Source organism: Callithrix jacchus, chromosome 3 (genome assembly GCF_049354715.1).
Source record: "Callithrix jacchus isolate 240 chromosome 3, calJac240_pri, whole genome shotgun sequence".
Classification (NCBI taxonomy): domain Eukaryota; kingdom Metazoa; phylum Chordata; class Mammalia; order Primates; family Cebidae; genus Callithrix; species Callithrix jacchus.
This window is the reverse complement of record NC_133504.1, coordinates 114,416,635-114,428,958: the sequence shown is the minus strand read 5'-3', so window position 1 is coordinate 114,428,958 and position 12,324 is coordinate 114,416,635. Positions and strand designations below refer to the sequence as shown.

At 44.5% G+C, this 12,324-nt stretch overlaps 1 protein-coding gene across 4 annotated transcripts in view; it reads right to left on the bottom strand.

The window, feature by feature from the left end:
• Positions 1–11,232, bottom strand: part of HPSE (heparanase) — a 51,670-nt gene extending 40,438 nt beyond the window's left edge. For all 4 annotated transcript variants that reach the window (XM_054253187.2, XM_002745645.5, XM_054253186.2 and 1 more), the window contains exon 1: positions 10,946–11,232. In XM_054253187.2, coding sequence (XP_054109162.2) covers positions 10,946–11,169 — 224 coding nt within the window. In that variant the 5' untranslated portion in view covers positions 11,170–11,232. The remainder of the gene's footprint in view (positions 1–10,945) is intronic.
• Between the last annotated feature and the right edge of the window lie 1,092 nt (positions 11,233–12,324).

The window sequence follows — 12,324 nt, the reverse complement described above, 5'->3', positions numbered from 1 at the left end:
ATGTTATTAACCCAGAATTTACCCTGACTGAAATACCTGACAGCCCTAAAGAGCTCTAGGAAGGATGACATCTGCCATGGGATCCTCAAAAACCACTGCTAAATAAATGGAAATGCTGATGTAAACTAAGGAAGAAGCAGCTATTTTCAGTTTAGTAGAAATGCAAATAAAAATAAATTGTAGGGAGGGGAAAACAGAAGATGAACCATTGTTTAATGAGTACAGAGTTTCAGTTTGGGAAGATGAAAGAGTTCTGAGACAGATAGATAGTGGTGATATTTGCACAGCAATGTGAGTGTGCTGAGTGCACTGAACTGCACACCTTAAAATGGTTAAAATGGCAAGTTTTATGTTTTGCATATTATGCCACAATAAAATAAATAAATAGTACTTATGGTGTAATTTTAACAATAAACAAATATATATTTTTATATAGGAGAGAAATATGCCAGGATGATAGCAATGGTCATTATGTGGCGAGATAGATGGTAGACTTTTTCATTACTTTCCTGTATTTTACAAGTGTTCCATAACAAGCATGTCATATTTTAAATTATACAAGTTGGGGTGTGTGTGTCTGTGTGTGTGTGTGTGTGTGTGTGTGTGTGTGTGTGTGTGTGACAGGGTCTTACTCTGTTGCCCCAGGCTGGAGTGCAGTGGCTTGATCTTGGCTCACTGCAACCTCCACCTTCCAGGTTCAAGGAATTCTCTTGCCTCAGCCTCCCTAGTAGCTAGGACTACAGGCACCCACCAGCATGCCCAGCTAATTTTTGTATTTTTAGTAGAGATGGGGTTTCACCATGTTGGCCAGGCTGGTCTTGAACTCCTGACCTCAAGTGATCCTCTCACCTCAGCCTCCCAAAGTACTGGGATTACAGGCATGAGCCACCGTGCCTGGCCTATGTGTCTGTTTTAATAGGTAAAAAAAGCAAGATTTACTTAAGGAGATAATGCCATCTGTTAATTTATTCAACAAATATTTGTTGCAGGTTGACCCTGCCAGGCATTATGCTAGTTGCTGGAGATGAACAGGCAGAGATAGCAGCTGTTCTCATACAGTTTATAGTTTAGTGATAGATACAAACAAGTAAATACACAGTTCTTAAATAATGCTATGGAAACATTCGGAGGGGCTCCTAATCTAGACTTTGGGCCGAGAGTAGAGGGGTGGTTAGAGAAGGTTTTTCAAGGGAAATGGCTTTACTGCTAGACATAAAAAGGGAATAAACCTTATCTAGATGAAAGAGAGTGGGGTAGGATTGAAGAAAGCCTTCCAGGTGAAGGGAAAAGTCTGTGCAAAGACCAGACATAGAAGAGAAGCTGGTATCACTGAAGAGCAGAGGGTGTGGCCAGTGCCTAGAGATGGGGGACAGAGTGAGACATCGATCACCATCTGCGGAGGTCTGTCCTGCAGACCCTGACTCAATGATGGATGAATGAATGCACTCTCACACCATTAGTGATTCGAATGGGCTAGGGATGGTAGTTGACTGCTTTCAGAGGATGACTGCCGCCAATCAACCAAGACCACCCTGTCACATCCTAACATTTATTTAGTAAAGATTTCATAACAGAGGTTCGAAGTCAACACACTTGTGGATAATTATCATGATTAAAAGAGTGGTTTTATGAATGATAAAAGCTTTAGGTTCCAGAGTCCAGAGTAAACACTGTTAATGGATAATTCCCCTTTGATCTCCCCCTGAGAGGACCATCCAGCACAAAGTTTACGTGAGTAAACAAAGCAGAGACAAAGGGATATGGGGTAAACAGACTTAACAGGGAAAGCCTCTTATCATCTGTCTTTTCCCTAATCTAATGTATATGAGCCGGCTGCCTTCGGCCTGTCCTAATAAAACCTTTTGGCCTTCCAAAAGGTTTGAGACTACAATCTATAACTTTCCCTAATATTTCCCTAATATTTTCCCAGCACCCCGAATGAATCTCAACAGTAGAGAGGCTGGGAAAGAACAGTAAATAGGGCCACATCATGGAAGGCCAACTTCATATGAGGGCCGGGGGGAACCATGGAAGGATCTAAAGCAGTTGGAGTAACCTCACCAGACTTATTTTAGAAAGGAATTACAGGCTGCATTACAAATAACTGAAGAGAAGGAACAAGACTCTGGTCGTGTTAATGTAGACAAAACGTAATAGACTGAGGTAAGGTAACAGCCCAGAGATGGAAAGAAATGGATAATTCAAGATACATTTAGAGGTAGAAATAGTAGATTTGGATTTACATATATATACATATGTGTGTGTGTGTGTGTGTGCGTGCATGTATAGATATATTGCTATATAATATATATATATATATATATAAATGAGAAGGGTTCCATTATATATATATATAAATGAGAAGCGTTCCATTATATATATATATAAATGAGAAGGGTTCCACCTTGTTGGCCAGGCCGGTCTTGAACTCCTGGCCTCAAATGGTCCACCTGCCTTGGCCTTCCAAAATGCTGGGATTATAGGTGTGAGCTACTGTACACAGACTAAATTTGGTTGTTAACTGGATGTTGAGGAGGAGTCAAGGATTGCTCCTAGGAAGCACCTTGCAAGATGGTAATATCATTTGCTGGATGAGGAATAGGTAATAGATTGAAGATGGGGAGGAACAGGGAAAAGTTTTGCAGAATTTGAGATACCAATGGAACACCAAAAAACGTTATTTCTATCCATTGGGTGCTTGGCCGTATATCTCTGGAACTCAGGAGACACATCTAGGCTAGGGATATAGACTGGCAAGTCCTCAGTGGAAATGTCAGGGACTGGTAACCCCTAGCTCACAGGTCGCAAGGCATGGCCCTAAAACCAAGATGAGGAACTTCCTCAGAGAGAATTACTGCAGGCTGATTCTGTGCCACTGCCTTCAGCTGTGCACTGATTCTGGTCCTTGGCGTTTTGATTGGGTTTTATGTTAAAGGCAGCTCATTTGGGTTCCTCTAGCTGGATTTGTAAGCAGTTGTGCTGGGAAGTGGGAGGAAAAGAGTACCTGGAAAAGGGACTGTGGCATCACAGGACAGGCATCTGTGCATGACCTGGGTCACAGCCTGGTCCCTAGAGGTACAAACTGTACCACCTTGGGTCACTCTCCATCACACTGTCCTGCCTTCATTTTCTTCAGAGCATTCATTGCTCTCTGAAATCAGCTTCCAAGTTCCTTTCCTTGGCTTACTGGCTACTGCAGCCCCCATCTCTGCTGCAAGCTCCCTGAGAGCAGGGACCTGACTGACTTATCAGAATCTACTCAACACCTAGATGAGTACTCGGCACACCGCTGGTGTTTAACAAATATTTAAGTGAATGAATGGGCAAGGCCCGCCTGATGTAAGGGTAAGTGGGGGCCAGATGAGGACTGTTTCCTGAACAAAATGAAAACCCAATGCTGCTTGGGTTTACCACTTGGACACTGCTCAAAGTTTTGGTATTAAGGACGTTTTTGTTTGTCTCTTTTGCAATGAAATATTTTCTTGTTTTGAGAAGATAATACTGATGCCCTCTGACAAAAACTAGATTTAGAATGGCTGCAAAACATGCCATAAAACTAAAACTGATCAAATGTGCAGTATTTTAATCACATACAAGAAAAATAAAGGAAAAATAATCCCACCACCACAGTGACATGGAAATAACAGACAAATGCATGAAAGAATCTGCAGTATTCTATTTCTAGAGCAGTTTGTTAAGGAAAAAAAAAAAGGGCCTATAGGTGTTTTTATTTTACCTTTTGTACAAGAATAAGTTCCTTCTCTCTGACACAAAAGCAAAGGTGTGCTGGAGTGGGCTGTGCCACCTTGTTAGCCTGTGAAAGCCACATGTTAAATCTGGAGATTTTGTGAGCCAGTTGTTAAATGGTTGGCAGTTTGAAATTGACCACGGAGGGAGTATTTACATCACAGAAATCAGCAAAAACCATAAACCAGTCTCCCTCCTCCCAGAGAGACAGTTGTTAAACAGCTTCCAGCATAGCACTGCATTAGCAGCAATTTAAGTAATTTCTGGAAGTGGATGAGACCACCCAGGGAATACATGAAGTGAAAAGAAGGCCTAGGTTAGAAGTCTGAGGAACGCCACGTTTAAGACAAGCTAGAGAGAGATGGAGAGGAATTGTTAGAGAACCCACATAAAAAGTGACGGACCTAAAGAGGTAAGAAAGTGCTTCCATTGTCAACCTTGCCAAACGCCTCCAAGAGTCTATTACTTTGTTAGTGTTGCTGTGGCGGAGTACTGTAAATGAATGGGTTTGAACAACAGAAAGGCTGAAACAGTTCTGAAAAGCCATCAAGTTGAAATCAAGGTATTGGCTCCCTCTGAAGACATAGGAAAGGATTTGCTCCAGGTCTTTCTCCTAACTTCCCATGGCTTTTTGACTCCAACTCCATAACTCTAGTCATCACGTGGTAATCCCCCATGTGCATGTCTGTCTCCAAATTTCTCCTTGTTGTAAGGACATCAGCCATATTAGATGACAAGCTCACCACATTCCAGTACGACCTCATCCTAACGAATGATATCTGCAATGATTCTATTCCCAAATACAGTCACATTCTGATGTAATGGGGGTTAGGACTTCTAATATGGATTTTGGGATGACCTCATTCAACCTATAACAAAGACCAAATAAGATAAAGTGTTTATTAGATTTCCCAACAGAGGAAGGCCATTGATGATGTCAGAGAGACTGATTTTAGTGACACAATAATGGTGCCATCATGAGGGCGGAACACGAAATGGGTGATTTCTGTAGAGGCACCTCTGTGAGGAGGTGATTGAGATGGGAAAGGAGAGAGGATGCTTACATGCTGAGCAGAAGAAGCTGGTAAACAGGGAGGAGCTGAAGATACAGGAGAGGAAAGAGGTGACTGATAGAGCCAAGTCCTTGAGGGTCAGGGAGGGGATGGAATTCAGGGCAGAACTAGAAGAAGCAGCCTGAGATCAGAGAAAGGAGGAAAGTTGGACATAGGCATGACGTGTCTGCAGATTTGATGACAGAAGGAAAAGAAAAAGGAAGTAACTGCTCATTTTCTCTGGGAGGCAGAAGTATGGTCATGTGCTAAAAATGATAAGGTGAAGGTGGAGTCAGAGAGTTTTAAAAAGTAGAGAATGAGAAAGGCAGAGACATGGAGAGTTAAGGGTAACACTAAGGGCCAGGGAAGTCTGGAAGCTAAAAAATGTATGGTGCAACATCAATCTATGTGGCTGGGATATTGTCCACTCCCTCCTCCCACAAGAGCTCAATAGCCGAGCTATACAGCGTGGCCACTGAGACTGGAAATGAGGCATAAAAATAACTTATTAATATGCATTAAAATTAACAAGTAAAATATTTCCATTTCCAGGTGTTTGGGCCACCCTGTAGATTCCAAAGAGAGAAAATACAGTTGGACTAAGCCAGGTTTGGGATTTTAGCAGGAAGAACAATGGAACAGGGATTTGGGGTTATTATCACAAGAGTGGTTCACAAAATAGATTAAGAAGCTCAAATCAGGTATGGAAGAAGTAGAGAGAGGAGGAAGCTGTTCAGTGGAGGTGTTTAAAAATTGTTATGATGGGAGCTACAGAGTAAGAGAGCTGTGGTCTGGCTCTCAGAAAAAAAAGGTGCCCTGCTTTTTAGTATTTGCCAATTCCCATGGTAAATATTCTCACCATGGCTGATTTCCAGATACCCACAGGATGCCACTGAATGCAGAACTGAGAAGAAATGCCTACATTTCATGAGCTGGACAAGCTGGTTCTGTTACACCTTGCGTGTTACATTGTGTGTAACATTATCTGTTACAACATATTAAAAAATGTGAGAGTGAAGAAACCGAGACAGTTTATGTAGGTGACTTGAAGTCATCTAGGATGATGGTGAGGCTTGGAGGTGGAGAGGAAACTGTGAGATCAGTGCCAGTCTTCAGTTAATAAGAGGGAGTAAGTAAGAGAGGGACAGGGTGCAGTGAGCAGGAGCGCTGGATGAGAGCCTGATGTGGAGATGAGGAACGACACACCGGCGTCATGGCATCATCCGTAATTCACATCAGGCTAGTCCAAACTGAGTGTTTAGGCAAGCAAAGCTACCTACCTTCTTTCACTTCATCTCAAAACAACCCAGTGAAGCAAGTGGCATTATTATCATCATTTTAAACAAGGAACCTGAACAAAAGCAGGTAATTTGCCCAAAGTAACAAGTCAAAAGGGATTTGAACTACAGCAGTATGGAGTTCAAATTAGTGGGCTATTGTCCAGAAGCCGCACTGGACAACAGGAAAAGAACTGGACTATGGGAGAGTGTGCCGTGGCTACTCAAAAGGGCTTCAGGGAAGACGGTGTCTTCAGAGAAGAGCCAAGTCATAGCTTGGACAAGGAGGTAGAGGAGATATGTGAGAAGGCTCGAATAGGGTTACCTCACAAAAAGCTCTTATTGTTCCTTTCCCCACTAACCCTATCGACTATACCCCAGGGTTAGTGGGGAAGGGAACAATAAGAGCTCAGTAAGAAGGACAGCACTTTCCAGGGGTTAGGAGACATGAGGGGCGTGATTGTCCCCAGCTCTTTGTTTCCCTTTGGCCATGGACATTTCTGCCATCAGTAGGCACATGGCGGGGGCGCGGGGAGTCTGTGCCTCTTTCCAACACTGGTTATCAAACCATGTGTTTAACGTTGATAAGCAATTTTCCAAATGTGAAAAGCAACTCTGTCTATGAAGATGCAAGAATCTAATATCGAAAGTTATTATGAGTAAATATTTATCAAATCGGCAAAAACAGATAAACTTTGCTGAAGGAAAATAAGCAAATTGCGATGAAAAGCAAGCAGGGTTGCATTATCACTGAGATTGCTGTTTGTACCACTTTTGCTCTACGGTACTTAGGATTTCTACCACAGACTCAGCACTATACTCTTTGTTACGCTTGTGCATGTGTCTTCACTGAAATGCAGATCTGTCCTGTCCACTACCATAGCACTAGCTACATGTGTCTACTGAGTGCTTGAAATATAGTTAGACTGAGACCAGGCACAATGGCTTACACCTGTAATCCCAACAATTTGGGAGGTCGAGGCGGGCAGATCACCTGAGGTCAGGAATTCGAGACTAGCCTGGCCAACATGGTGAAACCCTGTCTCCATTAAAAATACACAATTAGCCAGGCGTAGTGGCACATGTCTCTAATTCCAGCTACTTGGGAGGCTGAGGCAAGAGAATAACTTGAACCCGGGAGACGGAGGTTGCAGTGCGCCGAGGTAACATCATTGCACTCCAGGCTGGGCAACAAGAGTGAAACGGTCTCAGAAAAAAAAAGGAGAAATATAGTCTGACAAGTACTGTAAGTATACATGCCAGATTATATAGACTTGGAAATAATAAATATCTCATTAATATATTATATTGATTACATGCTGAGAAAACATTTTGGATATATTGAACTAAATAAAATTATTAAAATTAATTTCAGTTGTTTCTTTTTACCTTTTTAATACTAGAAAATTTACAATTTATACTAGAAAATTTAATTTTACCTTTTTAATACTAGAAAAGTTACAATTTAATACTAGAAAATTTAAAATTACATATGACTTTGCATATGAGACCCACATTCTACTTCTGTTGGATGGTGTTGGTTTAGGGCCAGGCTGTCTTTGGAATTCTGTACACAGTTGGGCTTCAGAAGTATTTTGATTGGTTTCTTGATTAAGTCCCTTTGGGAAGAGGACAAATTGAAAGATTTTTTTTTTTAAATTTTAGATTGCTCTACCACTATTATTTAAGTTTTGTGTACTTTATCTTCTCTGGTTGCAAACGTGAAAAAAATATGTATTTGCCATCGTGGAGACCAGAACCACGCCATATAATTAAGTTTGCTTAAGCCTCTTTGAAGTACCTTAAATGAAGGTTTGGATCCTGATACTGTTACTCTCATGTCAATGCTTCTTTTCATTATATCAATCTTTCAATTCCTTTCCAAACAGTCTTCTTCTACCATATCCCACTCTCTTTCCTGTAAAAAATAATAACTGCTGGGCCAGGCACAGTGGTTCACACCTGTAATCCCAGCACTTTGGGAGGCCACGGTGGGTGGATCAGGAGTTCAAGACCAGCCTATCCAAGATGGTGAAATCCTGTCTGTACTAAAAACTACAAAAATTAGCTGGGCACAGTGGCAGGCTCCTGTAATCCCAGCTACTCTCAGAGGCTGAGGCAGGAGAATCGCTTGAACCCGGGTGGCAGTCTGTAAAAAATAATATTTTTTACAGGGTGGCAGAGGTTGCACTGAGCTGAGATCTTGCCACTGCACTCCAGCCTGGGTGATAGAGTATGTATATATATATATACTGCTTTCCCTTTTTATGGGTACTATTGTCTCATGTGATCAGAGTTTAGTTTCAAACTGTGGCCAAGTTACTTAATCTCCCTGAGCTTCAATTTCTTCCATTTTAAAATGGGGATGATAAAAGTAGTCACCTCATAGTGTTGTAGCCCAGGCTAAATGGATTAACACCTAGAAGGTGCTTAGAACAGGACCAGGCAAATGACAAGAACTCAGGAAGTGTTCACTGTTTGTGTCCGCCTCTCTCTCCTTATTCCTTCAGCTTTTGGTCTGCTCAGCTCTCGCCATCCCGCCCACACATCTTCACTTTTGAGGAACTGTAATAAATAAACAACAGGCGTCCTATCCTCCTCTACTGTGGGCCCATAGAAAGCTTAGTGCTGTCTTCTGAGATGGTTGGGCTGCTTGGGCCCTATACCCTCCTGGGGAGATGAACCCTCAGACTCTAATTTTGAAGCTAGGTCTTAGATGAGGAGAAGGGGTTTCTGCCTTTTTTAGGCCTTAGCAGAGAACATTCTGGGTGTGCTTGTTGATGCTTCTGGGAAGCAGGTATGGCAGATGGCCTCTCCAGGGAAGGGGGCTGGGACAGACAGCAGCTAGCCTTGGAGAGAAGCACGTATGGACAGGAATAAACTGTTTTGTAAACCAGAAAAAAAGTTTTATCTATCACATGTTATGCTCTCTTGGTATTTCATTATACTCAAGTCTTTAACAGAAAGGTGCAAGGGGTGGGGGAAGGGTGCTCTGGGAAACTAAAAGATGTATTTAAGAAGAACGAAGGTATCATCCTCACTAAACTGCAGATTGGAAGTTCTATGTGTTGGGGGGTGTTAGTCAATTGCGGGGAGCTTGACTGATGGCTGATCGGGCCCAGACCCTGAAAGTCATACTCTATGTTTTTTCTTTTGGGCCTGCCACTCTAGGGGGGAACCCCCATCTGTTCTTTCTAGGGGACAGGTGGGGGAATATGCTGGCTGCAGCAGAAGAGACCTCGAGTCCTCACGTTTCAGCAAATGGACATCGACTTCATCCTCATTTTTAGTAAGCTCCCCCCTCAACTCCAGCAAGTGAATACTGGGGTCCTGAGATCTGGAGCTCTGTGGTTCAGCATTTCTCTGGAGTAATCTTCCTATTCCCAAACTAGTTGCTGCCTAGTATCAGCTTCCTGTCCTTAAGGGGAAGGGCAAAACGTAAGGGTTCCTTCTCGCCAGAAAATTCTAGTGCCACAAGGGAAAGGAGAGGTTAACTATGATCTAAAGAAACAGAAAGCCGGTGAATGACTACCAAATGCTCACCATGTCCTAGGAAGAAACAATTCCTTTAAGCATCAAACACTTATTATGGGTCAAACACTGTGAAGCTCTTAACAAATCATCAAATCCTCAGGCAGTAATCCTTGAGGCAAGCTTGAGAAATTCCATTCTACAGCTGAAGAAATGGTGGCCAAGAGACATGGAAAAACCGAGTCACTCATCTTTGCCAGAGCTGAGAGTCAAGCCAGGATGGTCTGTCCATCTCTTAACCAGTACACTACCCATGAAATTGGCGCTGGCAACTATAGTGTGGGTTCAGGGAGGACAGCGGCTAAGTATTTGACACATGGTGATCTTTCCCTCTATTTTGGCTGGTCAAGATGTGGCCATCACTGGAGGCTCCCAGGGCCTATATAAAGGGACTATGTAAGAAGTCTAGAAGGCCTGAGACTGTCCCTGTAGCTCCCCATCTTGGGGTCAGCCTGCATTCATGGGGCAGGAGCTCTGAACTTGCATCAGGATCCTTCTTTCTCAGGTAAGAAAAAAAACTTAGAGCTGATAAGGCAGCACCACATTTTGCAGCCCCATTTTGGAGAGACATCTTTTTATTAGGACTTTGTAAGTCACTGCAGTAGTCCCCTCGGTCTCATTTATTATTGTTCTATGAAGCGCTTTTCATCTGCTCCCCCCACCCCAAGAAAAGAAAAGAAAAAGAAATCTTCCTAACAGAGTTTAAAAGATGGAAGCCTAGGCACACTCTTACTTGTCCTACACTGCACAGCAATTCGAGCACTGTCAGGCCTCCACGTGCACCTGCCGGGCTCTCCTCCTCGTGGGAGGAATGTACTGGGGCAAGTAGGCAGTTTCTTTTTCAAATTTCCACTTATACTTGACGTTACCTGGTGCTTAATCAACACAGAATGAAAGAAATAAAAAGGCTCATTTAGAATGGGCGCTAAGCAATGTGTACACAAGGACTTAGTGGAATAGTAGACACTGGAGACTCCAAAAGGTGGGAGGTGGGAGAGGGATGAGGGATGAGAAATTACCTATTAGATACAGTACGCGATTCGGGAACAGTTACACTAAGAGCCCAGATGTCACCACAATGCAATATACCCATGTAACAGAACTGCACTTGTAACCCCTAAATCTATTTTTTAAAAATGATACCCAAAAAGGCGTGTTGGGGTCAGAGAGTAAGGGAAGGAAAGGGAGAATGAGAGGCGGGAAGTGGGGTGGGGCGAGGCAGGCGGGGAGGTTCCGGTGTGAAGTTGTTTCCGCGCAAAAGAAGGAGAGTGGCTGGCAGGGCAGACATAGGTATCAGGAGGATCGGAGAGGGGACAGGACCAGGAGGCTGGCGCTTACCCCAGGAAGACGAGGAACCGCGGGTCCGTAGCCAGGTTGGCGTCGATGGTGATGGACAGGAACGAGGGGCTCACCAGGTGGAGCGGCTGCTGGGTGAAGAAGTCCAGGTCCACGGCGTCCTGTGCTTGCGCAGGTCCGGGCAGAGCGCCCGGGGAGAGGGGACCCAGCGGCCCCAGGAGCAGCAGCAGCAGTTGCGGCAGCGCAGGCTTCGAGCGCAGCAGCATCTTTGGCTCACCTGGCTGCTCCCCCCGCCAGGGGCCGCGCAGCGGAGAGTCGAGAGCTCCCGCACTTCCTCCCGCGGGGCCCTAGCGCCTTTTTCTCCTTTCCTCCGCCCCGTTCCGCCTCCTCACCCCTCCCACTGCGCCCTCCATCCCTCCCACTCCTCTTTTGCATCCCTCCCACTGCTCCCGATCCAACTCCGCCCCGCCTGCCCCGCTCACTCCCATTTCCTTGCTTGCTTTCCCCTCGGTGGCGGTCACGTCACTTACGAAATCACCCACACCCACTTGAAGGGTGCGGAGATGGCCGGGATCCAAGCTCCCGGGGGGCCTGGGGAGGAGCGCCAGGGGAGCAGCGCTGGGCACCCGGACCCCGGACCCAGCTTCCTGACGCACGTGTCCTGCGCGCGCTCGTGGGAACCCAGCGTTTCCCACTTCCAGGTCTCATTCTGGTGGCGCCGGGTCTCTTTCTGACCCTCGAGTAAAACCTCCAATGGAGCATTCATCCCTTCCCCTTCCATCTAGGTTATAAACACTTGCTTGTCACTTGAGCCAGCCAAAATCTGATTGTCCTCTTGCCAGGTAGTTTCTCAGGTCTTTTACTTTTGCCTGAAAAAATATGACCTCGTCATACGCTAAACTGCATCTAGAAAGAAATCAACCTCCCAAAATTCTTTATCCACTTCTCATGAAGGCAATATTTAGCAATCTTAAAGTGTTAGTTGCTCCAATGTCTGGAACTCAGGACCTGAAGCCCGCATACAAAGTGTAAAGTACGGACTGCCCCCGAATGCGGAGCCTTTGCCAAATTTCCCTACTGTGCATTTATCTTGGGCTGTTGGTCAGACTTTTCTTCAGCTTTCACTTGGTGCTTACAATGATGAATAATCATAAGGACCATCACGCACTCAGTGCTTACTGTATGCCTAAGTGTGCTTTACCTGTGTTCTCTCCCCTTCTCACAACCCCTGCCAAGTGCATATTGTCCTTGTTTTACACCCAAGCTCGGAGACAGTAATTGGGTGAAGTGTCCAAGTAGGGATGTGAATGCAGTTACAAAACCTCGAGCAGATGGCAGTCTGTCTCAGCTGAAACGCAACTTCCCTCAAGGAAGCTTTCTCTCAATCTCCAGGCTGCAAGTCCCCATGGCACACTCTCATA